Here is a 27056-nt window from a genome sequence, read left to right as displayed (position 1 = left end):
TGTCCCCTGAGGGCCTACCATGTGTCAAGCCCAGAGCTGGGCGCTCGGGACTCACTGGCGGCTGCGACCCTGACAAGACTTGGGGAGCTCACTGTGGGGCCTGGCAGGCAGGGGGACCCTTAGGGAGGGGACTCGGGGACAAGGCTGACTCAGGAGCATCTGCACAGAGCGCTCCAAGGCGGCTGAGAGGGAGCAAGGGCACAGTGTCCCTTGGGCAGCAAGAGCAGCGAGGTCACCCTGAGGCCTTGCAGGCCTGACCAGCCTCACTCAGCTCATGGAATCACAGTTCGGGGTTTCCTTCAGGGTCTCTGCTTCCCAGCCCTGGCTGCTGGCTCAGTTGGTTAGAGCAGCGGTCCCCAACCTTTTTGGCACCAGGGACCGGTTTCGTGGAAAAAAATTTTTCCACAGACCAGGGCGGGGGGGGCCCACAGACAGGAGTCAGGGGGGGACAAGCTCGCCCACTGCTCACCTCCTGCTGTGCGGCCTGGTTCCTAAAGAGCCAGGGACCAATAGGGTCCAATGCCTGGGGGGGGACCCCTGGGCTAGAGTGTTATATGAGCCCCACTGGGGCTCAACCCGCAGACTGGCAAATCGGGGAGGGGAACGGCACTCTGACCAGGGACGGCACTCAACCCCAGATTTGCCAGTCTACGGGTTGAGCCCCAATGGGGCTCATATAAGAAGCAACCAGTGAATGCATTCGCAGGTGGAGGAGACCCTGTGAAGACCCTGAGGGGCCCCTCGGTCAGCGGTCTGCGGGCTCTGCCCCAGCCCTGCCTGCCAATGACCGGGGTTGGGGGAGGCAGGGTCCTTCACAGCTGCAGCAGCCCCCTCTGCCATCTGGGTCTCCACAGGGACCTGGGGCCTCTGTCAGCTTCCGGGGTGTTTCCCATGCACCCTGCGGCGGGCTTCTCAAACTCCACCAAACAAGGTCTGGTGCTGTTGACCCCAGGTCCCTGGGTTCTCACAACTCTGGGCCTGGGATCACGTTCTTACGCCCTACATGCCCCAAGACTTCTGGGTTCTGGCTCTAATCCTGTCACTCCAGCCCAGGGTTCTGGGGAGCTGCCTCTCCAGCCCTATAGGCTTTACCGTCACTGGTCCAGGCTACAGCCACTGCAGGGCCACCACAGCCACCCCGGGGTCCTGGATGTGGGAGTTGCAAAGTTCTTTCAGGCACTGGGGTTCTGCCCAGCTGACCTCTCTGGGCTCCCATCCCGGGCTCCAGCTCCCTCAAGGTGCTCAGTCCTGGGTCCCCTGAGCCCTAGCATCCTGTGTATTCCGAGCCTCAGTGTCAACCTTCTGGGTCCTGCAGGAAAGCTTCCCACAGACTCCAAACACAGGAAAATGGGTGAGGACCCTGGCAGCTCTTGAGACTCTGGGGACTGTGGCAGGGGATGGCTTGGGAACTGGGACAAGTCTTCCCCACCACAGGCCCGCCACGAGCTCCCCTCTAGGCAAGCTGCCCGTGAGCATGAGCAGCCCTGCAGGCAGGGTGGGCCTGGTTAGGGGACGTGCTGACCAAGTGATGGCCTACACTGCACATTGATTGGGCCCGAGGTGGCCATCTGGCCCAGCCCAGCCAATGAGATTCACTCTCTTGAGAACTTGAATTGAGACAGGCAACCCCTTCTGGGCCCTAGAGCCCTGAGATCAGGGAAGGTCCGTCAGAGTGGATACAGAGCCTTGCATTTGTCAGGGAGCAAAAATGAGGGCACCCACAGAAGCAGAGGGTCAGTGCAGAGGGCCCTCTAGAGCAAAGAGGGAGGCGGGCAGCGGCTCTATGTCTGCCCTCGGTTCCCCCCGGCTGGCTTCCCGCCCCCTGTAGTGCCCCTTTGACCTGAGTCAACCTGAGCAGGTGTCTGGCCACTCGTCCTTGGCCAGACCCCAGGCAGACCTGCAACCCTGAACCCGCTCCACCCCCTGCTGGAGGCTGTCTGTCTGGGTCTGAAACAGCCCAGCTGCCCTCCCAGCTCCTCCAGCCCCCATCGACCGGGCGGGGTGGGGCAGGCCCCCCAGCCAGGCAGACAGGCCCCTCACCAGCTCTGCCCCCACCTCTATCTTAGTCACAGGATGCCGCTTTGCCTCTCCCTTGACACGATCTCTACCACAACTGGCCAACAGGGCGTCTGGGCAGAAGCCGGCCTGCAGACACGTTTTCTTTGGCTGAGCACAGCGCTTCAAAAGAATTTGAATCGGTTGCCAACTCTGGAAAGTCAGATCTCACATAAAAATCCAGATTTCTGGCTTCTCTGCACAAACCAGAGGAGCCTGGCAGCTGCGAGCCCATATTCGTGATGGCTCCAGTCTCCGAGCCGTGTCTGCTTTAGACTGGCACACACCCTTCCACCCTCTGCACTCCCCACCACTCCCTATTGCCTCACACCTGCCCCTCAGCGGGTGGCTCCCTGCCTCTTCCTAGATGGAACTGAGCGTCTGACGTTGGTCCAGCCCTCCCTGCTTTTGTCCCCTGCCTCGTCCTCTATGGCACGGGCTACTGATATCCTGCCCGCTCTTAGGGACACCGTCAAACACAGACAGCTTCGGGAAGGCCTGTCTGTCTCATCGTATCCAGATTCCAGATGAATCTCTCCCTCCTGGATCCCACTGTCCCGGAATGGACCTTCGAACTGACCCATTGCTTTTGACCTGTCTTCCCCTCCAGGTCGCCCAGGGGACGCTGCTGATCCATCCCATAGCTCTGCCTCCACTCACGCCTGCTGGGCTCTCTGCTTTCCACATGCAATCCCATCTCGCCCTCCGACCCCTGCAGCACCGTCTGGCCCCAAGGGGCAGGCGCTGGCCATGGCGGCCACTGAGCATGGGCCGTGAGGCTAGTCCACACTGGGGGTGGTGTATACACCCTGGATTTCTGAGTCCGAGGGCAAACAGGAAAGAGGGGAGAAGGCAAGATCTCGCTGATGACTGGTTCCACCAATGGCGTGTCACAGTGGTCATGGCTGGAATAGGCTTCGTGACGACAAACAGATTGTTAAAATCAGTTTTACCTGCTTCTTCAGATTTAGTTCTTTGGGGATGTGGCTACTAGAAAAGTCCTAAACGGCACAGGCCGCGTTGGTGCACGGGCGAGCGCACCTATCAGGTGGCTCCGTTCCACGCGACGCTGGGGCGGAGGTGTGCCCCTCGTCCCACTTCACAGGCGGGGACACTGAGTCTCAGAGGGCGGGGCAACTGAGTGATGAGACAGGACTTAGCCCCAGGTCCCTAAGACTCCCAGTCCGAGCTCCAACCACTGGGATACACTCCCCCGGATTGCCTGGAACAGTTAGGTGCTCATCCCATATGAATGGATCCCTCCATTGCCTCTTAAGTGCCCCCCTTTCCCAGCTGGCCCCAGGCTGACACAAGTGTACAGGAAACCTGCCTTGATGTCATTCCTCAGTTGACCTCACCTATGAGCCCCCTTCAATTAACCCTCTAGACTCAGGAAGGCAGAGCCTGCCTGCCCACCATCTCCCAACCGCAGGCCTGGCTGCATAAAGGCTGCCGCTCCCAGGAAGCAGCTGTGGCCTTGAACGCCCTGCCCACGCCAGCACAGCCCTCCCGGGAGCCTCTGCGTGCTTGGGCAATTGCGGCAGGCTGGGCTGGGCTGGACCCCTCACCGGGGCAGCCTGTGGAAGGGCGAGATTCGGCCCACACCTGGCCAAAAGCCAGAAGGGCACATTCTGGGCAGATGCCAGAGGCCCCAGGAACCATCCACCATCCCTGCTCCAACACCCATCGGAGACTCACAGGTGGCCTGGCCAGGAAACTCGGCCCAAAGCCCCACAGGGTATCCTGGGGGAGGGCCATCTCCTGGGGAGAAAGGAGCGTGGACCATGGCCTCTGACGCCTGCCCTGCCCCTGGACCAGGACATCTCTGCCATCTTCCCCTGAGGCCTGGAGACCCCAACTACGCACCCACAGCCCCTGGGCTCCGTGAGAGGAGCGGGGTGGACGCACTCAGAGTTCCTTCCTGGGGCTGGAGAAACTGTCCACACAGTTCCTGCCCCCAGGCCTGGCGCCAGCTGACCACTTCCTCTGGCTGAGGCTGCTGTGGGCACCTGCCCATTCGTCCACCACGGGCTTCCTCTCCGGGCTCCTCGGAGGAACCGAGAATGGCCAAGAGGGGAACAGGAGCAGGGCTGCGGAAATGGGCTCGAGATTCCGAGTCAGGACAGTCACACTCTGGGCACGAGCCCCACCCCCGTCACGGGGCTGGGCTGGCACCGGGCTCGCCACCCACCCTCCATGGGCCCCGGCCAGGGCCTGGCCGACTGCAGAGGACAGAGCCCACACAGGCAGCTGTGTGCCTGGCTCACTGCCCCAGCCTACCCCGGCTCAGCCCCAGGGTCTGCTCGTGTGCCGCGCCCCCACCCCCCACCGTGTGCTGGGGCCTCTCTCCCAGCCGGGGCAGAGTGGGCATGGCGACACGGGGGTAAGCAGCGCCCCGTCCTGAGGCTGAGGGCCGCAGTTGCATATCTGGGTGCCGCTACTCCAGACCTTGCTGAGCCTTCCCTTCCCGAAGGGGACACTAAGAACTGTCCCTGCTTCAAAGGGTGGACGTGGAGATGCTAGGAGCCAAGGCTTTTGAAAGCCCTGGTGCTGGACCAGTCCCCTCAATGGGGACTGTCCGGCCTGGGGACTTTCGAGGGCAGGCAGGCTTCACAGAAGCTGCTCCAGAGCCACGCTGAGTGGCCAGGGCACCCCGAGTGGCCAGGGCACCCCACAGAAGACCCAGCAGGAGTTGGCATGGGCTCCTCTCAAAGACAGAGGGGAAGGGAGAGAGCCCTGGAAGACCAGGGCTCACAACCCGTCTGGGGGGGGAGTAGACACCTGCTGCCTCCCTGGGACTGGCTGAGTGACCTCAGACAAATCTCTGGCCCTGTCAAGACCTCGGCCACCTCATCTGCCTCAGATAGACAGGAACCTGCCGGGTGGAGCAGCTCGAGCAGCCGGGACCCCCTCAGCCTGCCCCTCAAGCACTCTGTCCCCAACCCACCCCCTGCCTCCAGATGGCACTTTCCCCAGCCTGGCCACCCGCCCGTCAGCCCTGCCTGGCCCTCCTCCACCCGCTGCCCAGCATCCGGCTCCTCCTCTCACGTCCTGCCCTGCCTGCCTCCTGCACACACTCTGAAGGTGTCTGGGGGCCCTGTGCCCACTGCCCCTCCAAGCAGCCACACTCCCCTGTCCACTGCAGCCAGCGAGACTGGAAGCAGGAGGGGCATCGCCACACGAGGGACACCTGTCACTCTCCTTTCTGGGAGCCTTGTGGAACTCACACCCCACATGGTTCCCTTCCGTGGCAACCCTGGGCCTGTCAGTCACACTTTTGGTCCCCTCCGGCAGCAGGAAAGGGCAGGGGAGGCTCACACGGGACAGGGAGGCTGCGCCAGGAGGGCTCCCACTCCCCTGGGCCTGGGGCCCCAGATGGGGTGCACAGCAATGACGTCACGCCCAGACCATGTCCCTGCTCTGTGCCATCCCCGGGAGCCCTCTCAGCCACCCCACGACGCCGCTGGCATCCCGATGCCCATTTACACGGCCTTCCCAACATCCCACAGCGGGGAAAAGGCCGGTGGGCATGTAGACCCCGGCTGCGGGGTTCTGCGTCCCCACTGCCTGTCCTGCCCTTCAAGGGCCTCACTTCCTCACCTGCGAGGGGGTTAACGGGAGAAATGGCACATGCCCTGGGCCTTGGACATGAGTGCTCCAGTGCTCATCCCACTGCCCCACCCAATCATGTGGTGGGGGCCAGAGGTGGAGCCCAGGCCCAAAGCCCAGCACCCTGGATGCCCTGCTCCAGGCCCAGCTGTTGGGGGCCCCGCTGCCCAGCCCAGCAAGCCCACCTCACTGTCCCCAAGACCCTCGGGATCCTTGTGTTCAGGTCCCTCTCCTCCACCAGGAGTGGCCTCAGGAGGGGCTCTGGTCCCCACACCACTGCTGAGTGAGGGGCATGTGCATGCTGACCGGGCACAGGCTCTGGCCAACGGCAGGCAGCCCGGCAGACCAGGTCTGGGAGCCTCCTGACAGCCCCTCGGAAGGGGGCCCACACCTACCCCCAAGGTCCTCGGTGATGTCCAGGGTGGAACTCCAGGAGAAGCGCTCCCCAGCCCCCAGCTCCAGCCCGGCCAGGGCACTGGGCAGGGCCTCCAGCTCATAGGCGCCCCGCTTCTTCCAGTAGAGAAACATGCTGAGGCCCAGGGAGGCCTCCCCACCAGGCCCGCGCCCTCAGAGGCTGGGTGGCCTCGGGGACCCGGGTCCCCGAGGCCTGGACTCAGTGGGCACAGGGGCTGCAGAGGGGCTGCAGGGACCCTGGGGCTGACCTTGGGCCAGCAGGCTCGGCCCTCCCCGGGGAAGGGGAGCATTCTGGGAGCGGCTGGGGGCCCTGGAGCTGACCAATGGCCAGGGCCCCGGCCCCACACAAAGCGCCTTTCTTCCCCTCCTACAGACATTTTACAAATTTCGACTTCCCGGCCCCCTCGGAGTCCCCACTGCCGGGCTGGGCTGGGCTGGCCGTCTGGGGACAGCGGAGGCCCGGAAAAGAGTGCAATTGTTCCGTGGTCTCTCAGCTAAGATACGTTTCCAGAGGAGAAAAATGTGCTGCCCAGGAGCAGTCCCAGCCGCCCCCCACCCGTGCCCGACCTCCGACCTCAGCCCCAGCCCCAGCTGGGCCTGCAGGATTTCTCAATGAGGACTGGAAGCACCCCCCCCCCCCCCCCCCCCGGGCGGGTGCTGTGGAGTGGCCTCCGGAGCAGTCTTCCGCGTCTGGCTCAGCACCCTCCCCAGGTAGCTCAAGGCCCATCTCCCAACTGCGCTGAGCAAAGGCCTTGGGGGAGGCTCCGGGGGTCAGAGGGCAGGAGCTGCCGGCCAGGCCCCACCCGCAGGCTGCCAGTGAGGCCCCGAATGTGCCCTGTGAGCTCTCACAGAGGGCCCGGCCCTGCCCTGGACTGGCCACACTGCACCAGGCTGCCCCCGCCCCCATCCTCGGGCTGTGCCAGCTGCACCAGAGGCAGCGCCGTGCGTGGGGCCCTGGCAGGCTGAAGGCGTGCAAAGAGCCTCTGGCATGTCTATACGGAGCTCCTGCGGCCCTTGCACTGTGGGCACGAGGGTGGGGACCCAGGGGTGGGTGGGGGCAGGGAGGTCAGAAGGGCCGGTGGGTAGAGGACCAGGGGGTCCAAGCCACTCACGAAAAGAACCACAAGAAGAGTTAAAAACCACAGCTACACAGAAAATGAAAGCTACCAGTCAATTTATTCCAAAGCCTTATAAAAATGGCATATTTTTATCTTGCTGGAAAATGAAAACGAAAACCTGCAGTTGCGCAGTGCTCGGAAGAGCTGCTGGGCCTGCCCTCCTCTTGAGTTCTCCCACGGAAGAGGAACCCCGGTTCCCCCACGGAGGGGGGTCGCCCTCTGGCACAGCTGAGGGGCCGGGCTCAGCTCATAAGCAGTGGAATTTGGATCTGAACCCAGGAGTGTCTGGCTTCAAAGCCACCTTGGGGGCCTGGGCAGCCTCCTAGGGCACAGGGCCGGGCAGTCGGAGGGCAGGGGGTCGGCCTCGTGGAGATCCAGGAGTGCCGTATCGCCGAGCTGCCTCTGCCTGATCCTCCTGTGGCCCCCGGCCTTCCAGGGCCGCTGAGGAGCTACCCTGGAGCCGGGAGACGAGCCGGGGCCGAGGCGAATACCCTGCCTGCCAGACCCCTGGCAGCAGAGAGGCACAAGGCCCGGGCAGGAAAGCTGGCGGCAGAAGGCTCTGCTTTCCGGGGGGGGTGGCACCCCAGGGCTGTGGCCGTCCAGGCAGCCTGAACGCCCCTAGCTGAGGGCTGAGATGCCAAAAGGCAGTGCAGTAATTCAAACCATCTGCCTGCCTACCCTCCTCCCTGGGCTCAGGGCCCAGGATGGACCAACGCAGGCCCCTTGGTCCTGGATCCCTGGCACCCACGTGGCCTGGGCCCACGCTGCGTCTGCGCCCACAGGAGGTTGGGGGTGCCCAGCTCGTGTTCGCAGGCAGGTGACCAGTGTGGGAGTGTCAGGCCGAGCTTGGGGAGTGAGACAATCTGTCCCCGGCAGCTATGGCCGGTCTCAGTGTCCACCCGTCAGAGGCCAGGGCTGCAGAGAGGGGGTGGTCCCCAGTAGTCACCCAGCCCAGACCCTCTGTGCAGGCCCTAGCAGGCCCACTCCTGGTGATGGTTTCAGAGCAGCCGGCCCCAAAGCAGCCTCATGGTGTGTGTGGGCAAGCGGCAAAGATTGCTGCCCGCCCTCCACTTCGGGGGGAACACAAGGAGACTCTGCGGCCCTGCAAGCACCCCTCTGCAGAGGCCCAGCTGCAACCCTCCCTCCCCCGCTCTCCAGGGCGCATGCGTCTCATCCCCAGGTTCTCTCTGTCCCCAAACATGCCTCCTGCTTCCCACCTCCTGCCTCAGCTGCTGCCAGTCCGTCTGCCAGGACATCCTCTGGCTCCCACAGAGTCACCCACACTTCTTCTGTCCGGGCTGGAGGTCCCCCAGCCCCCAACGCACCTCCTTCTTCCCTACACACGAGGGCAGGCCAGCAAGCTGGGCGGTCAGGGCGAGCCCACCAGGCTGGCAAAAAGGCCCACAGTGCTCCAGGGAGCCGCAGCAGGCCTAGAACCGTCGGGTCCCCCGATGTCAAAGGCTGGGGGACACCCCTGGCCTTTCAGCAGTCTGGGGGTGCCAGGAAACTAGGCAGTAGGCAAAAAAGAAAAAAGAACCTCGATGACCGGTGAGGAGGCCCACAGACGTGGGGGGTTCTTCATGGCCTCCTCTGAGGTGGCAGGGTCGAGGGGGTGGCGGCCATCTTGCTCACCGCTGTGTCCACAGCTCCGGGCCAGCAGAGTGACCGACCATGGTTGTGCCTCCCCCAGGCCAGAGGCCCCGCCGAGTGCAGCTCCTACGTCGTCCCCTTTAGTCCTCAGGGCCACCCCGGAGGCGGGCGCCATCATCCCACACAGCGGGGAAGAAGCTGAGGCGGGGCTGGGGGAAACCTGCCCAGGGCCACACAGACCGAACAGGGGGACAGGCTGCAGGCCACCTGGCCTCGATGACACAGTCACTGCAGGGTACAGAGGAGCAGCCAGAGTCCAGGCGGTCCGCATTGAAAGCCCACCCTCCCACAGCCCCGGGCCCTCCCTCCTGCCCCATCCTCTGGAGTCTCTTGGCTTCTTGGTGGGGCAGCCTAAGGGGAGTGAGGAGGCTCTGGCTGTGCCTCTGCTGGACTGTGCCATGGGGCTGGGGCCAGGACAGAGGGACGCAGGGCTGACGAGCTGGGGCTGCTTTGGCCAGGGCCTGGCCAGGGCCTGGGGTGAGGGGTGGGGCCGAGTCCAGGTGAACCTCAGCTGGTTCCCTGGGGGCAGAATTGCCGGGGGGCAGTCTGGGGCAGGAGCCTCTGCAGGCTGCGGAGTAAGGGACTGGAAGGGGAACCGGAGCAGGTGGCCTGATCCTCCCCCCACCCCACACCCACTGCCCCCAGCAAGCCACGGCCGTCAGAGACCTTGGCTGAGCCCCTAGACACCCTCCCCGTACCCAGCCCGGCTGGCCCCCTTCCTCGGGGCTGCTTCGGAAGGAGTAGGACCTGTCCAGGGTCCTCCCTCGGCCTCACTAGCTGGGCAAGCTTGGGCACTTCTTGAAGACCCCCATTCCTCACCTGTGAAATGGCTAAGGAGAGAGCCCCTCCCTCCTGTTCCCAGGGGGCTAAGGCGGGGTGCCTGGCGAAGAGCAGGTGCTCGCCCCCAGGGGACGAAGACTTGCAGCCTGGCCCCTTCTCCTCCCCCAGGCAAGGTCCACCGGGAGTCTCTGTGGTCCCTGAGCCCCCCAGGAGCTGGCGACCACATCCCTTCCTCCTTCTGGCGTTCTGAAAGGCCCGTCTGGACCTCCAGGGCAGCCAGAGGTGCCAGCTGGGAACAGAGCTGGTGCTGACAGGAGGTGCCCAGTGCCAGCGCTCGGCTTGCATCAGAAGCAGCCTCACGGGCTGTGCTGTGCTAAGCGTTCCCAGGCCGGACTGCAGAAAGCAAAGCCAGCAGGCAGAGGCCCGTTATGTAACCCGGCCCTCCAGCTCTCCCGCACCTGCCCGTCGGCCAAGCTGAGAAGACATGTGCCCCACTGACCACCCCCACCCACGACACCTCCAGCTCTGGGTAATGAGAAGAATCTGCCGCCACCTGCCAGGAGGCCCAGCGGAGGACCCTCCAGGACCATAGCATGGTGGTGGCCCCTGGTGGGGGCCTAGGCTGGGATGGAGGCCAGCAGGTGGTGGGCACGCCCCAGACTGGCCCCTGTAGGAGGGGTGAACAGTGGGGACTAGCGTGGGCGGCCCAGGCCCTCCCCTGCGGAGTGACCATTCTGAATTTGGAAACACGGGCCTGGAGCCTGTGCCACCTCTGGGTCCAACACTGTGGGAGGTGATGGTGGATATCTGGGCTGCAGCCACCTGGCCTGAGGCCAGCCCAGGGCCGTCTCCCTGAGCACATCCCCACAGCCCTGGCCCCGTGGCCCACCGCCCAGCAAAGCAGGCTGCGCTCACCACGCAGCGAGGGTCTGAGGCTGACCCCCATGTGCCTGTGCTGCCCTCGTGGCGCTTTTTATCAATCTTGGGGGTCCCATAGCTGTCCAGGCACAATGGGGGCCAGGACAGGGGTTTCCGCTCTGTCCTCAGAGTAGGTTCTTCAGGCTTCTGGGCTGAGGCACCCCCCACACCCAGCTGGGCACACCAGCCCTCAAGGGTGTGCACATGTGTGAGCCAGCAGGTGGCGGCGTGTGGAGACAGCACCGGTCACAGAGGGGCTGAGCCCCTGTGGCCAGGCCCCAGGCAAGCCTGGCTGCTCTCGCCCCTTCAGAAGCAGAGGCTCCTGCTCAGCCAGGGACCCTGTCTCAGGGCTCTTTCTCCAGCTCCGGGCAAGCATCTGGGTGGGATGGGGACATGGGCCCGGCCCTGGACCTAGAGCCTAATGGTCCCGTTTCTGTGCTCCGGTCACCCCCATTGCACAGCACAGGAAGCTGAGGGAGACCTGCCGGGTCAGCCAGGGGTAGGCCGGGGGCTGCGCCAGAGTCCATGCACCACCCTCCATGGCATCCACTGCCCCCTCCACACCAACATGTCTAGGTTACATGTGCACCAGGGCCCAGCCAGCGGCCCTTCCACCCACAGCTGCTTGGCACCCTGGGCCGAACACGGGGCCCTGGCGGGCCCTCCCAGGCGACCCGAATCCTGAGCTCCTCCCTTCCCTAGATGCCCTCCTACTCTGGACTCTGGGAGCCTGTCAGCCTTGGACAAGCCTCCCTGACCTTTCAGCCCACTGGCAAGTGGGTCCCTCCCTGGGCTTCTCTGAGTGTAGAGGACAGCCAGACAACAGTCCCCTCAGACCCAGGCTCAGACCTCAGACCCAATGTCCAATACACAGCCGAAGATTCCCAGTCAGAATCAAGGGGGTGGCAGGCCCAGTCGGGCCGACCATCGTCACCCACCCATCTGCCCACCACAGCCTGGGAACAAGTACAGCTTGGGCCGGGCTGGCCACAGAGCTGCTGCCCACTCCATTCTGAGCGCTGCCTTGAGAGTGGCCCGGCCCCAGCTCAGACCACCCCCCTCCTGTCGGGCCCCCCGCCTTGCCTCACTCTTGTCCCTGCCAAGTCAGCCTCCCAAAGGCAGCCTGGCACCCGGGGGGGAAAGATCCCAGCTAGAGCTCCTGCCTGCTGTGTCGCCTTGGCCACACCGCTCAGGCTCTCTGGACCTCAGTCCCCTCACCCTGGTGCAGTGGCCACCTCCCAGGGTCGCTGTGGGGTCAGAGGAGTTGGTTCGGAAGAGCGGCCTCACAGGCAGGATCGGCTGCTGGGGGGCGGCCCAGAGCCGNGGCACCCGGGGAAAGATCCCAGATAGAGCTCGTGCTGCTGTGTCGCCTTGGCCACACCGCTCAGGCTCTCTGGACCTCAGTCCCCTCACCCTGGTGCAGTGGCCACCTCCCAGGGTCGCTGTGGGGTCAGAGGAGTTGGTTCGGAAGAGCGGCCTCACAGGCAGGATCGGCTGCTGGGGGGCAGCCCAGAGCCGACCTCTTACAACCACAGCGTGCAAACCTGGTGCTGCTTTGACCAAACGCTGCCCCCTCCCTGGTGTGGCCGCTCAGATCCTTTGGGACCCAGCCCCGGCCCCAGCCCTAGGACCCCAACTTTGGGCCCCCGCTCTGCTGTAGGTGACACACTGGGACAATGGAGTCTGGTCTCCGTCTAGACTGGGAGCCTCTTGAGGGCAGCTACCAGCTTCATTCTCCCCTGAGGGTGGCCCAGGCCCAGCTGCCCAGAGCAGGTGCCAGAGGAACTCTTGTGGACTTGAACTTGGATCAATCCTCGATAACTGTTTCTCGCCAGGGCTGACTTCCAAATACCACGAGGCTTGCTCCAGCTGGGTCCACCTCCACCTCAAAGGTGTAGGTGGCCACCAGGAAGGACCTGCTCAGAGAGCAGCCCACAGGCCTGGATGCTTGACCTGGGGTCAGATCTGGCCAGACCCTGGGAGGAGCTGGGACCCCATTAGACCCAGGTGCCCTGTCCACTGGCTGCCAGGTTCTTCCAGCCTGGGTTGGGGAGGAGGAGGAAACAAGGCCTGTTTTCCCAGTGTCGTCTGCGGCTGCGGCTCCGTGGCCATGTTCCAGGCTCAGTGCCGGCTGCTGGCCACCACAGACTTTTAAACCTGGCCAGACAGACTGAAAGGCTGGGCCTTCTCGAGGGCCAAGTCTGTCCAAGGGACAAAGGCTTCTGGGCCAGACTCCTGACCACAGAAAGGCAGGCTAGACTCCCAGGACAGCTGGGATTTCAAAGTATCTAGCTCATTGTTGGAACTCCGGCCCCAAGGTTTGGAAACGATCGTTATGGTCCCCTTGCATGTCCCCAGCAGAGACTCAGGCTGCCTAGGACAGGCCTTGTGGGGTGTTGGCCCACAGAGGACTGACACCCCTTCCCCCAAGCCCAGGAGGCAGGCCCAGCCTAGGGCGGGGCAGCTGCCGGGTCCTAGCCTTTCTGGGCATTGCAGCGAATGCTGGCTCTCAAGGTCCTGGCAAGGTAGCGACTGTGCCCTATTCATTTGTATCTCGAGAAAAACAAAGCAGGCAAGGAGAGAGAGACTGGTTGCGGGTGTCTGTGGGTGCACGTGAACATCGTTTTGGGCACTCCCTCTCCGAGGACGGTGATTTGAATGGAGACTGGACTGACGTGCGGCGCGGCTCCCTGGGGAAGAACGGCAGCTCAGGCTGAGAAAGCAGCAAGTGCAAAGGCCCTGAGGCCTAGCCTGTGTTCTCGCTACACAGACCACCCAGTCCAGTTTGCCCCAGACTGAGAGGGTTCCCAGGACACTGGGCTTTCAGTTTTCAAGGCAGGATGAGTCCTGGCCAGTGTGGCTCAGTTGGTTGGAGCCTCATCCCATAAACCCAAAGGTCGCAGGTTCAATTCCTGATCAGAGCACATGCTTGGATTGTGGGTTCTGTCCCAGATTAGGGTCCATACCAGAGACAACCAATGGATGTTTCTTTCCCTTTCTACTCCTTTCTTCTCTCTAAAAATAAATAAATAAAATCTTAAACACATACATACACACACACGATAGTTTTGGATCCAACACCAGCTGCAAAAAGACGGTGTGCTAAGTGCTCTGAACTGGAGCCTTCAGTGGGGCTCTCTGCTCCCCACAGGGATGGGTTGGGGAAACGAGACGGAGCTTCCGGCCTGGGACAGCCAAAAAAGCTGAATAAAAAACTTTCTTCCATCTTAAAAACTTCAAACCAGCCAAAATATAGAAGAGGAGGATGTCGGGAGATACATGTAGATGGTTTTCCCCTCAAGGTACTCGTGTGTCCTGAAGGAAGAGCCGGGAGACTGCACTCCCCTTTTCCTGGCCCCGCAGGCCTAGGAAAACAGACAGAAAGTCCGAGGGGCCTCCAAGCGAGGCCTCCCCATCCTGACCCTCGATCATCCTACGTCTCAAATCTGTCTTGCAAATAATTTTTAAAATACAATGTCCAACACACAGTTGAAGATAACTAGGCACACAAGCAAGTAAGACCCCATGACTGAGAACCGACTGGAACACACACACACATAGCACAAGGACACCCAGGGGTGACCGCTCACCAGTGCGGACACCCAGGGGTGACCGCTCACCAGTGCGGACACCACCACGCATCTGAGCTCCACACTGACCGAGTGACAGGCACCGCTACCACTTCCACTTTAAAGATAATGGAATTGAAGCTAAGAAAGCCAGGGCTTTGGCTGAGGCCCCAAGGCCAGTGGGTAGGACAGCTGGGATGCAGCACAGGCTGGTGGCCTCTGTGGCCTATGCCAGGCATGCACTGGGCGCCCTCCACCCTTGGAAGTCCCAGAGGTGGGACGTCAGGGCCTGCGGCTGCCTTGTGCCTCGGGCAGGAGCCACAGCATTTCCGGGATGGGAGTGGTCAGAGAAATGCCTGGGGACCCTGTCAGGGGGCACCTGCCCAGCCACCCACCCTCGTACGTCAGACACAGGCTCATGGGAGACAATGGCCAGATAGACAGAGAGCGTGGAGGGCCAACATATGGGGCCGGTGTGAAAGTCAGAGGCTTTCCGGATGACGACATGGAAAAGACAAGATGCTCACGCCTTCCCCCCAGCAGCTCCACTTGTGGGAATTCGGTCTCTGTCACAAGGGCACAAGGATTCTGGTGGAAGAGTGTTCACTACCGTACTGTTCACACGAGTGAAAACCAAACCCCCACTGTCTGCTCCTGGAGGGCCGGTATAAAAAGTGAGATGCAGCGACACAGGTCAGAAAGCCACTTCAGAAACGAGGGAGGCTTTTCTGTATTGGCATTTTTTCAAAAAACAGGTTTTATTTATTTTTAGACAGAGGAGAAGGGAGGGAGGGAGAGAAACATCAGTGTGTGGTTGCCTCTCATGCGACCCCTACTGGGAACCAGCTTGCAACCCAGGCGTGTGCCCTGACTGGGAATTGAACCAGTGACCATTTGGTTTGCAGGCCAGCATTCAATCTACTGAACTACACCAGCCAGGGCTGTACTGGCTGTACCTTATTATTCTTTTTAAAGATTTTATTTATCCATTCCTCTTTAGAGAGGAAGGGAAGGAGAGAAGGAGAGAAATATCAATGTATGGTTGCCTCTTGTGAGTCCCCTGCGGGGAACTGGCCTGCAACCCAGGCACGTGCCCTGACTGGGAATCGAACCACGATCATGTGGTTCGCAAGCCTGCGCTCAATCCACCGAGCTACACCAGCCAGGTGTACTGGCTGTACTTTAAAGGGTCTAGACTGATTCAGCAAGCATGGGCTCTCTGGAGCCCCTCCGAGATCCTCTCCGGTCTCCTCTCCCGGCTCATGCTTGTCAACCCTCCTTTCTGGACAGAATAGGAAGAAAACATACTCACTGGTTCCAGGACGAAGGCTTAGCCAGCTGTGAGGTGACCCGTACTTTGTCAGGACTGAATTCACACTTGACCTCTGGGGCGCCCCCCCCCCTGCCACCTGGCCCCCCGAGCCTCCTGCCAGACCTCAGGTCTGCGTCCCTCTGTCCAGCTGCAGCCCCAACCCTGAAGGTCTTCTCCCAGACTCAGCCCCGATCATGTTTCTCCAGCTGAATCCGTCTGCACAGAAAACCACGGAGCTCTCAGCTGGGCCAATTAGCTTCCCTCTGCCACGGGCCCCCTGGGCGTCATATATTTTAACGCACAAACTTCATGGCCGTGGTTTGCACTGTGCTTCCCTGCCAGTGGTTTTCTGCCCTTGGATTTTCCATTCCCGAGGACCCATTCGCTCCCTGGAACGGAGTTCCCACCCGGCTGCCTGCCTTGGCGTCCCTTCCTTTCCCAGAAAGCGATGCCACGGAGACCCTGGTCTCTGCAGTCCCAGCAGCAGCCTCTCGGTTGGCCGCCCTGGTGAGGAGGAAGGCCCGAAAGTTTGGTGGCTTCTCCCTGCCCAGCAGACGGTCATATCCCGGACACCAGGCCAGTTCCACAGTTAGTAAAACCCAAGCCACAGTCTGCTGAGCACCACCACAGCATCAGGGCTGGTCACCATGGCAACCCTTGGCTTCCCAGACCAACACATTGTCTGCCGCCTGGCTGACTGCTTACTCAGCTCCCAGCGCTTCCAGATTGGACCTGCTACCCTGGGCTCCAAGGGCGGCTCCTCTCAGACTGCCCCCACCAGCCCACCTTCCAGCCCACCCTCTTCCTGGCAAAGCCTTTCTGCAGAGGCCCCCAAATCACGTGCCCCCCCCCACCCGCCGTCTCGGCACAGATGGTCCCCACATTTATTTTAGCTGCTGTTCAGGCCCGACCCAGGGAATGGAAACCGGGGCTAAGCTCAGGAGAGGACCTACAGGCAGAAACTCTGGCCCCCTTTTTTTCTTCTTTGATTTGAAATTTTCCGGGAGCAATTTTTTTCCTTTTAATATGCTCTCAGCCAATGGCATCCTCTCTCAGCTCACATTCTTAGGCCCAAACAGGAAGACTGAACTGCGGCTGCATCTAGTACTGGAGTGGAAAGAGGCACAGGCGTTTGCTGGGGTGTCCTGTCTCCCCGCACGGGGCCCCGAGCTCCCTCATCCCCTCCAGTGTCTAATTCTGGCCAGTGTTTCTGCCACCGTTTCTCCGAAGCACGGAAATAATCTCCTGGAACAAAACGGCCTACATATGCAATGAAATCACACCAGTTCATGTTCTCAAAAATATTTAATGATACAAAATAATGTTAAATGGAAAAAGCTGGTAGAGCCCACATGTATAGAAGGACACCAATGTAAAAAACACACTCAATTTAGAAAAATACCAGACGAGACAGCATCAGGGCATTAAGCAGTCATCACGCGGCGGGCTTAAGGGCCGTTTTCTACACCTGCGGACGGGTAACGCCAGTTGGAAAGCACTACCTGGAGGGTTAGGGCAATCTCCCGGGGGAGGGGCCACCAGCCGGAGCCGCAGAACCCACTTCTCTGTGGCTCTGGAGCTAGAAGGCGGATTTTAAGGTGCGCTTGCCTAGAGGTGAGCCAGGTAAGCTGGTTTCTGATCCCAACATTGAGTTTCTGCTTTGTCCCAATGCGACGGGGAACATTCGGTCTGGGTCTCTGCCTTCTGGGAGTCTGCCTTGGGGCCAGACAGCCCACCCACTGAGCCACGCCCTCTGAGTAGAGCTCGGCCTCAGGCGTTGTGCAGGCCGGGCAGGGGAAGGGCCTGCGTCCCTCACAGCACCTGCCTCCCGAGGCCCAGACAGGATCTGACCTCAGAGCTCCAACCCCAAAGCCCGCTGTCTCATTCACTCCATTGCCGCGTGGAAATCTTTTAAAAATAAGTCTACCAATGAAACAATTTTTAAAAAAGTTCGCCATTTGGTAGAAAAGGAACCCTGCACCCACATCGCTTGGTCCCCACAATGTCTGCCAGGCAGACAGCGAGTGCTAGGCAGGGTAAGTGGTCACCCATCAAAGGACCCAGCCTGCAGCCTGGTCACCCCCGCTGTCCCCTCCCACAAGCCACTCTCAGATCCCGATTTCCCGGAAATCGCCATCCATCCACAGCACCTGGAGGGCCAGCTCACTGCTCCTCCCCCATCTCCAGTCTTCAGTTTCCAGGCTGGGGTCTCAGAGGGTACGTGGGCACCCTCCACCAGACCTATTGGGGACGGGTGGGAACAACTGAACTTTGTTTATAAAATAAAATGAGCCCTAGAACTTGAAGTCTCATCATTGTCATATCTCTTGTAAAAGGACCTGTTTAAAAGACATGACTTTAAAGAATCCACGACCCAGGATTTTCACATTCTAAGTCACACAGTTTTTTAATTTCTTCACAATAAGCATGTACCACTTTGAAAATCACACACAAGACTGACAGTAACTCCAGCGCAGACTCATGCCTACCTGTCCTGAACCACACAGACCGCAGAGAGGACAAGGTGACACGTCGACAAGGATCACCAACTCGACACCCCAGGTCTATAGCACCTGCCGCTGGTCTCACCGGCACCCTAGGAGCTGGCCAGAGCCCCACCTCCAGGTCCTCCGGATCCCCGGAGAAAGGCCTACACAGGCTTGGGGCCGGCTGTGGAGGATCTGGCCCTGACTGTGGCTGACAGCTCCCTCTAGTGGCGATGTCTGTTTTCTTTCCAGATGGGAAGCAAGCGGTCGTCCTCAACCCCCAGCAGGAGGTGAGGCTAAAGGCAAGCCTGGACTTAATGGAAAGGCAAAGGCCAGAGCACATTTTCACTCTGGGATTGGCTGCCAAGAGCCTACAGTGAGTACTATGATGAAGACACAAGGAACTGGGGAAGGAGCAAAGAGTGGACGGTGGGAGACTGTCTCAAAGTTCTCTGCAAGGCCGAGACAGAAAACATGTACGAGGTAAACTAAATATAAATAAGAGGCAACTTAGAAGTCAGACTGAATGGTCTGTAGAATATTGTCAGCCTGGAGTGACCAGGGCTCGCGGGGGAACGTGCACGTCTACTGGATGTGGGGCACGCACAGGCAACGATGATCAATGATTCCCACGGGCCCAGAAGTTAAAACCTGCACATCCGGGTAACCTCCTTCAACGAGATCTGCTGAGAGCGGAAATTCAGAATACCAGTTGGAAATGCTGCTTCAGGGGCATCTCACCGCCCCCTGTGCTCCTTGCTCAGCACCGCCACTCCAACCCTGGGGGCGTGGAGCCGTGAGCCCCAGGGGGAGGAGGAAGAATGGCATTGTACCCAGCCTCCCGCGCCCCAGGACAAAATGCTCACTGGTGCAGAGCTGTGCGCACGTGCAAGTTCAGGTCCAGCCAACGCAGGGCTGGCCATTCTCCTGGAGCAGCCCTGCCAGGCCTCCTCCAAGACCCCTGGGGGCCAGTTCTGCCCGGGCTGCGTCTTTAGTTTCAGGCGAGAAGTCAGCACAAATCTAGTTTCAGAGGCCTGGAGACAGGTTTCCTGGCTTTGCGGGCAATTTTTGCAGCATAAAACCATTGGACCCACAAAGACAGTGAAGGGTTCTGGGGTCTGAGCTTTCCCGTTAGCCCTTGATTAGAGACAAGACACCATCTTCTATGCCTGACCCACAGGGATGGGAGAGAAGCCGAGGAGCATCCCATGATCAGGGGACAGGCACAACCATGGGGGCCGAGACCCGCACCAGGCAGACCCTCCAGTGGTCTCCTATGCCCGCCAGCCATCACAGCATGAAGACCGAGGAGCGTCTCCACATGCCGGCGTGCCCGGACCCTGCTGCCCAGCCTGCCTCCCTCTTGGGTGTGTTCCTGTGGCCCCAGTCTGCCTATTTCTGTCCAGATTCCAACAACCGGGTCCTGGAAGAACTTTCTGAGGAATTGACTGTATTCTCTGTTTCAGTGGCATACAACCTTTTCCTCACTGCTTCATCCTTCCAGAAAGCGAAACACCATGTATGGTGAGCCACACAGCAGACCAGGGCAAAACTGGGTCACGTCCCCTTAAGAAGGGTCTTTAATGACTCCAAACTTCCAGAGTCACGCAGGAAACACCATGACCCAATGGTGCCAGTCGCAGCAGCACAAGCCCGTCAGTCTGCAGATGTCGGGCTGGAGTCAGAGTCAAGCTTTCTTCCCCGATGCAAAACATCAGTTCGATTTTCGATAGAATCTAGTTTTGGGGTGTTGTTTCTCTTTACCCGTTTCCTCAGTTTCTCTGGCTCCAATTTCCCCCGAGGCTCCAGGAATTCTAAGGTTATAATCTGTCGTGATGTAGGGTATTGTTCCCTCAAGCCCTCGCTGAAATGGGAACACAGAGAGGACGTGGAAACACTCCCAGTCTGCGCCCCCGCCCGCACTGAGGCCGTGGTAAAGGTGAGGCTGAGTGAGGGCCCCTCGAGAGAGCGCCAGCTCAGGCCCTCAGTGATCGCCCCCTTCCATCCCGTTCCACCCCCCGAACACATCAGGCGGCACGAGTGGGTACGTGTGGCATTCCCCTCTGAAAAAGGCAGGTCCCCCACAGCGGCCTGTCCCGGGACCCTCACCCCAACTCCGGGTCCCCGTCTGTCACGTCCGCACCCACCTGGCTCTTGAGGATGCACTGTGGGACGGAGATGGCTCCGACCAGCAGGCAGTTCACGTTCCGGAGCTCCTCTGGGGGCAAAGGCGTGAGGATGTGGTAGAGCCTCTTCCCCACGTCGACCCCCCTACAAATCCCTGGAAGACAGCAGGACACACGAAAATCACCCTTTCTGGAGAGAGCAGACCTCCCGCCACCCCCAACTGAAGAGTGGTTTTTAAAGTAGGAGCTTCAGAAAACTGTACTTGAAAAATAAATAAATAGGCCAAGATGGAGGCATAGGTGGAAACACTGTGCCTTCTCCCACAACCAAGTTTGGATACAACAAAAGTTTTGGAGAACTAAGACACACCCAGGGACCAGAAAACCGAATTATGCGGAAGTCCGACAGCTACGAACCATTCAACGGGGACGGTAAGAGAGGCAGAGCCAGCAGCAGAGCAGGGTCGGGAAGGACAGACCTAGGAGCGCAGGCAGCCCGGACCTAGTCGGGGTGCGGGGCAGACTGACCAAGGTCGCACATTCGCGCGCAGTGAGACGGACCATGCAGTCCCCAGGGGGCGAACCCAGTGGTGGAGGGCTGACAGCGGTGGCACACTCACATGCAGTGGAGCGGGGCGCGTGGCCCTGGTGACGGTGGTGGCTGGTTATCTGGGCTCAAAGTCCCAGAGCCAATAACTCTAAGCGACCAACAGATTGCCAGCCTCTCAGAAGCCCAATTTAAAACACTATTTATCAGGATGCTCACAGAATTGGTAGAGTACAGTCACAAATTAGAGGAACTTAGTCACAAATTAGAGGAACATATGAAGGCTAAACTAATTGAAATGAAGGGAGAGGTCCAGGAAGCCAATAGCGATGGAAAGGAAAATGGGACTCAAATCAAGGGAGTGGACCAGAAGGAAGAACGAAACATCCAACCAGAAAATAGTAAAGAAACAAGAATTCAAAAAAATGAGGAGAGGCTTAGGAACCTCCAGGACATCTTTAAACGTTCCAACATCCGGATTATAGGGGTACCAGAAGGGGGAAAGAAACAGCCACGAGTGGAAAACGTATTTGAACAAATAATAAAGGAGAACTTCCCCAGTCTGGCAAAGGACATAGACTTCCAGGAAATCCAGGAAGCTCAGAGAGTCCCAAAGAAGTTGGACCCAAGAAGGAACACACCAAGGCACATCATAATTACATTAGCCAAGACTAAAATGAAGGAGAGAATCCTAGAAGCAGCAAGGGATAAGGGGACAGTCACCTACAAAGGAGTACCCATCAGACTGTCAGCGGATTTCTCAAAAGGGACCTTACAGGCAAGAAGGGGCTGGAAAGAAGTATTCCAAGTCATGAAATCCAAAGACCTACAGCCAAGATTGCTTTATCCAGCAAAACTTTCATTTAGAATGGAAGGACAGATAAAGTGCTTCTCAGATAAGGTCAAGTTCAAGGAGTTCATCATCAACAAGCCCTTATTATATGAAATGCTAAAGGGACTTATCTAAGAAAAAGAAGATGAAAAATATGAACAGTGAAAGGACAGCAAACACACAGGTATTAACAACCACACCTAAAACAAAAGCAAACCAAGAGGACAGCTAGATCAGGAGTGGAACCATAGAAATGAAGAACACATGGAGGGTTAGAAACAGGGGGATGGGAGGAGGAGAAGGGGGGAGAAGGCACAGAAAATAGCATAGATGGTAGGTAGAAAAAAGGGGGGAGGGAGAGAATAGTGGGGGAAATACAGAATCTAAAGAAGTTGAGACACGTGGTTATAAACTAAGGGGGGGAGAATGGTGGGGGAGGGAGTGTGTGGGTGGAGGGGAATGAAGGGGGGAAGAGAACAACTGTAATGGTATAATCAATAAACTATATTTTAAAAAATCGCACACATAGCCACAAAAAAAAAAAGAAAAAGAAAAAAATAAATAAAATAAAGTAGGAGCTTCCATTTCAATTGGGGTTTGCTTTGAAAATGCAAGGCGGCAGGAGACGGAGCACGTGACTGTCAGAAGCCTCGTGCTCCTCCCTTCGTTCAGCTTCGAGGCATCACACTGGCCGTCATGCCGAAGTCCAGGCCATCTCACCCACGGCCCACACGGCCGAGGCGGTCCGCTGGGGACACAGAGCTGCCTCGGCCTCTCCCATCCCCAATTCCTTCTTTACGGTCTGTACAAAGCGACACAATTTCTGCTGAAACTTTCGGGAAGTCCAGTACTGTATAAATCAGAAATGTGTAATTGCTTAACACTTTGCTCATTTTGGGCCACCCTTCCAGAAACATTCACTGCTGTTTATTGACATCACGAGCCAAGGGAAGGTCACCCGAGGTGGGCGTGGTGCTGTGAGGCCCGGCTAGACTCGGACCTGCACTGCGGAAATGCCGGGACGTCAGGGTGGGACGTCAGGACGGGCCACCACCGTGTGTGCTCAGACCACTTCCGAGTGTGGTGTCCAGTCAGGAAGCATCTCCAGTGTCGGTGCAGAATGATGGTGCTCACACTGGCACACGAGAGGGAGGAGTGTGGCGTTCAGGAGAGAGAAGCTACCTGGCCTGCTGGTGAGTCATGTGTGCAGAACAAAGAAGGCAGGGGTCGCCAGGGAGGCCCCAGGGTCTGGCCCGAACACCAGTGTGGATCTTCGAGGGGCCCTCTGAAGGACCCAAGGGAACAGGAAGCAGTATGGGGTGGCAGGTGGTATGGGGTGATAAGATTCGGGGAGAACCTCCGGTGTATGGACCCATCAGGACTTCAGTTCTGGACCTAGGTCCTAGATGCCCGAGAGCCACCCAAGCAAAGAAGTGCACGGGGCACGGGGGCCTGGGGCAGGGGCATGGATGGGACGGAGCGATGCTATGGGGAGTGGGCAGGACACTGGACTGTGAGCACCAGCGGTGGGGCAGGTGGCCTGGAGAACGCACGTCCAGTGAGGAGGCTGTGGCCCTCGGGAACCCCAGACTGAAAGGAGCTGGCAGGGGGAGCAGGGAAAGATCCCCTTCTTCCTGTTTGCCAGCCAGAGGCCCACTGTCCTCCACTCCAGGAGTCGCAGCCCCGGGGGCCAGACGGGCCGCCCCTGGCTGGAGAAGTGAGTCAGCAGCAGCAGGCCTGCAGGCAGGTTTCACTCACCAAACCCCAAACAATCGCAGACGGGAGTCTGGGCCAGCAGGATGGGCCCGTCCGCATACCCCCTGACGTCATCCAGGATCTTGCACAGAGCGACCCAGCTGGCATTGACAGCGTACAGCACGTGGGTGGGCGCCACGTCAGAGTGGATGATCCGCAGGGCAACGGCGCCAAAAGGGACCTGGAAAACCAAAGCGTGTCTCCCTCTGCTGAGTCTTTTCTTTTTTTTTAATTAAAGATTTTATTTAGCCCTGGCTGGTGTAGCTCAGTGGATTGAGCATGGGCCTGCGAACCGGACGGTCGCGGTTCGATTCCCGGTCGGGGCGCGTGCCTGGGTTGCAGGCCAGTTCCCGGCAGGGGCAAGTTCCCAGTGGGGGATGCATGGGGGGCAGCCGCACATTGATGTTTCTCTTCCTCTCTCCTTCCCTTCCCCTCTAGATATCTAAAGATAGATAAATATTTTATTGATCTATCTTTAGAGGGGAAGGGAAGGAGAGAGGGAGAGAACTATCAATGTATGGTTGCTTCTGGTGTGTCCCCCGCCGGGAACTGGCCTGCAACCCAGGCATGTGCCCTGACCGGGAATCGAACCGCGATCGTGTGGTTCGCAGGCCCATGCTCAATCCACTGAGCCACACCAGCCAGGGCAATAAATAAAATCTTTTTTAAAAAAAAGTCAAATCCTTTCATGAGACAGGCACCATTTGTCCCTAAGCAACACATCAAATTAAGAGCAACGGATCCCACTCCTGGAGCACAAGTTAAATAACTACCTTTAACGTGTAACTTTCTGGGCAGTTTCAAAAGCTGCAAGGAGGAAAGTATTTTGTTACACACATTATTTACATTTTGAAAACACATTTGAAATAACAAAAGGCAGTTTCAATTACTGGCAGATGAGTCCCAAACCAGTTACACAGCAGCTCTACGTGAGCACAACTCCAGCGAGCAAGCTGCCTCAGACTCGCCAGCAGGGACAAGCGAAGCCCAGAGCCAGCCTCGCCCTCAGGATCGGGAGGCCCACTGAGGTCCGGGCCCAATGCTGTGGCCTGTGGGGCCTCGGGCCTGTCTCATCCACCTGACGGCGCCCAGTTCTCTATGCTGGAAGTGGGGGACACACTAGCATTACCTTCATCAAGAGCTGAGCGAAGGACCTGGCCCCAGGGAGGGCTCCATACCAGACGGGCCATACAACACTGGGGGGCGCTCTGGGCTCCCCAGTACAAACCACGTGCTCACTGTGCCCTGTGGGACAACTGACTCAGTGTCCCTGGCCTTGGTCCTATCATCTGTAAAATGGGTATTATACCAGGGCTGTTGTGAATAAAGGAGCCAACACAGGCGTTGGCTGGTGTAACTCAGTGGACTGAGTGCCAGCCTATGAACTGAAAGGTTGCTGGTTCGATTCCTAGTCAGGGAACATGCCTGGGTTGAGAGCCAGGTCCCCAGCTATGGGCATGAACCAACCGACACTCTCTCTTGCACATCAATGTTTCTCTTCCTCTTTTTCTCCCTCCCTTCCCCTCTCTCTAAAAATGAATAAATAAAATCTTTAAAAAAAGGGGGGGGAGGTAAATACCAGCTCAGAACAGAGCACAGCATAGCATAGAGTAAGCACTTAAGAAATTCAACCTCAGAAACCTGTACTTGAACAAGAATTCCGTAAAAGAATTATATTAAAAAAAAAAAGAAATTCAACCTGTTGCTATTTTAGTCTTCCATCATCAGAAGCCTAACATTAGGGTGGTTTCTTCCCAGAATAATTCTTAAGAGCTTGAATCTCAAGAGACGCAAGCACTCAGGTGCTAGGACCCACTTCCGACGATAACACAGCCCGAAAGGCTTGTTATTGCGATGGAGGTTGGGGGACAGGCGCTGCTGCGAGCACTCGCTGAATCCACCCCGCCTCTCTACCTGGCCAGCACTGCCTTCCGACCCCCAGACGTGACCAAGTCCCACACAGCTCGGAGGCAGGGGCTGGAAACAGACCGCCTGGGTTTAGTCCCTGTGCCCCTCTGGGACAGGCAGAGCACTCTCAACCAGCATCAGAACAGAGCTGCGCCCGGCACAGCCCAGCAGTTAGGAGCACAGACCCTGGAGCTGACTGTCCAGGTCTGATACAGGCTCTGCCACATCCTATCTGCCAAAAGGGGATAGTCGCCGAACCCACACCGTCGGCGGGTTCAGAGGGTTCAATGAGAGAAGGGTTATGGCGTGGTTAGGAGAGCACCAGGCACAAAGGAAGCCACAGAGTGTCCACCAAATAACCAAAACAAAGCTGACCGCTGCCCAAGTTCAGGCCCTACCTGATAGGGGGTCAGGCCATGCAGGGGATGAAGCGGCCTCGGCACTGGCTTCTGCAGCTGGCCGAGGTACCCTAACACCGCCAAGTCTCGAAGAACTCGGTTATGCGACTCTCTGAAAAGGAAATCACGAGGAGGTAAGGAGAGATTTCACCCCTCAGGTTCCCCCGGACTCAGAAACAGAGGACACTCGTCATTACATAGATGACACCTACACCTTAGTATCTGCACGCCCCGCCCTGCTGTAAACCCCCATGGCCAAACAGGAAGCGCAAAGACTGGCCTAGCCGAAGCTCCCGGCAGCCAGAGCTGGAGCCAACCTGGCTGTTTCCACCGGGAAACCACCGTTGTCCTTCACACAGAGATGGCTGTGCTGGAGATCTGAGCCGTTCTAGAGGGCATACCGCGTTTACAGAGCAAAGGACAGAGGCCCGGTTAAATGGAAGACAGTGGACTGCTCCAGCTGTGGTGGCCTACTTACCTGTTTCTTGGAGTTTTTCTAAACACAAAGTCCGACTGGACACACATCAGCTTGTGTCCAGGAAAGACAACCGGACTCTCCTTTTCTTCATCACCAAACTCCAAATTCTCTGCAAATTCGGCCAGGAAGAACCCTCTGTTTCTGCATTTGGACTTGCTCCTCGTGTACAAGCCGTCCACGCCGTCCACGTAGTCGGGGGTGAGGCTGGGCATGGGCTTGCATCGGACGGAGCTGAACTGGACGACGTGGCTGGGGGACAGCAGTCGGATCAGGTCCACGAGCAGCGAGAGCCCTTGATCTGCGAGGCAGCAGAGGACAGCAGTGGTTGGTGCACCGAAGCTAAAGCACATGCCCACAGCGGGCTGGGACGCTTATTCTGAGACAAAGAAATGACTGGCCAGCCTGACTGGCGTAGCTCAGTGGATTAAGCACGGGCCTGTGAACCAGACGATCACGGTTCGATTCCTAGTCAGGGCACATGCCTGGGTTGCAGGCCAGTTCCCAGCAGGGGACACACAAGAGGCAACCATACACTGATATTTCTCTCCTCTCCTTTCCTATCCCTCTAAAGATAAATAAATACAATTAAAAAAAAAAGAAAAAGAAATGATCGGCCAGGAGAATCTCCTACAAACTGGGCTCCAGCCACAATGCCCACAGGCCAACAATTCCTCTTAGTCCCACCACCCATCCTTTCCTGCCAGATGTGCCCCGTGGGCTTACCTGTCACCCAGCCCATGGTGTTGATGATAAGAGGGGACTCTCTCTTGTAGGAGCTGAACACGTACTTAATCACCTCTATGTAACTCTCGCAGCTGTTCTTACACGCGCATCTCCCGAAGTACACCATTGTCTGAGGCGTCCTCTGGTGGGTGAAGGGCGGGCCTGAGAAGACAGAGATCAGAGGGAGGAGCCCGACGACGCAACAGGCCGCGAGGGCGGCCATCCTCTGTGACAGAGAGCCCTGGGGGATCTGGGACCACCACCACCAGAAGATGTGCCACCGTGGGTGGAACGCTAAACTTCCAACTGCGTAACAGACGGGCTCCCTTTAGCTGCACAGTTGGCCCCAGCTATGCACTAGTAAGGCCACTCATTCAG

General features: G+C 58.8%; 1 protein-coding gene across 2 annotated transcripts in view; it reads right to left on the bottom strand.

The window, feature by feature from the left end:
- Positions 1 to 5397: 5397 nt before the first annotated feature.
- Positions 5398 to 27056, bottom strand: part of NOL9 (nucleolar protein 9) — a 34098-nt gene continuing 12439 nt past the window's right edge. The window contains exons 7-13 of one of the 2 annotated variants that reach the window (XR_005068815.1): positions 26679 to 26840; positions 25956 to 26253; positions 25478 to 25589; positions 23175 to 23352; positions 20059 to 20192; positions 18495 to 19775; positions 5398 to 5407 (exon numbers count right to left, since the gene is read on the bottom strand). Coding sequence is in view for 1 of the 2 variants with exons in the window: in XM_037062064.1 (XP_036917959.1) it covers positions 19626 to 19775; positions 20059 to 20192; positions 23175 to 23352; positions 25478 to 25589; positions 25956 to 26253; positions 26679 to 26840 (1034 nt within the window). In the remaining variant the exon portion in view is untranslated. Of the gene's footprint in view, positions 5408 to 16729; positions 19776 to 20058; positions 20193 to 23174; positions 23353 to 25477; positions 25590 to 25955; positions 26254 to 26678; positions 26841 to 27056 lie in introns of those variants that run through there. The other variant, XM_037062064.1, reaches the window with a different exon arrangement.

The sequence above is a fragment of the Sturnira hondurensis genome, unplaced genomic scaffold, assembly GCF_014824575.4.
Source record: "Sturnira hondurensis isolate 20B ecotype Veracruz unplaced genomic scaffold, ASM1482457v3 Scaffold0013931, whole genome shotgun sequence".
NCBI classification, from domain to species: Eukaryota; Metazoa; Chordata; class Mammalia; order Chiroptera; family Phyllostomidae; genus Sturnira; species Sturnira hondurensis.
The sequence above is the reverse complement of the archived record's forward strand: the minus strand, read 5'-3'. Positions and strand labels throughout refer to the sequence as shown.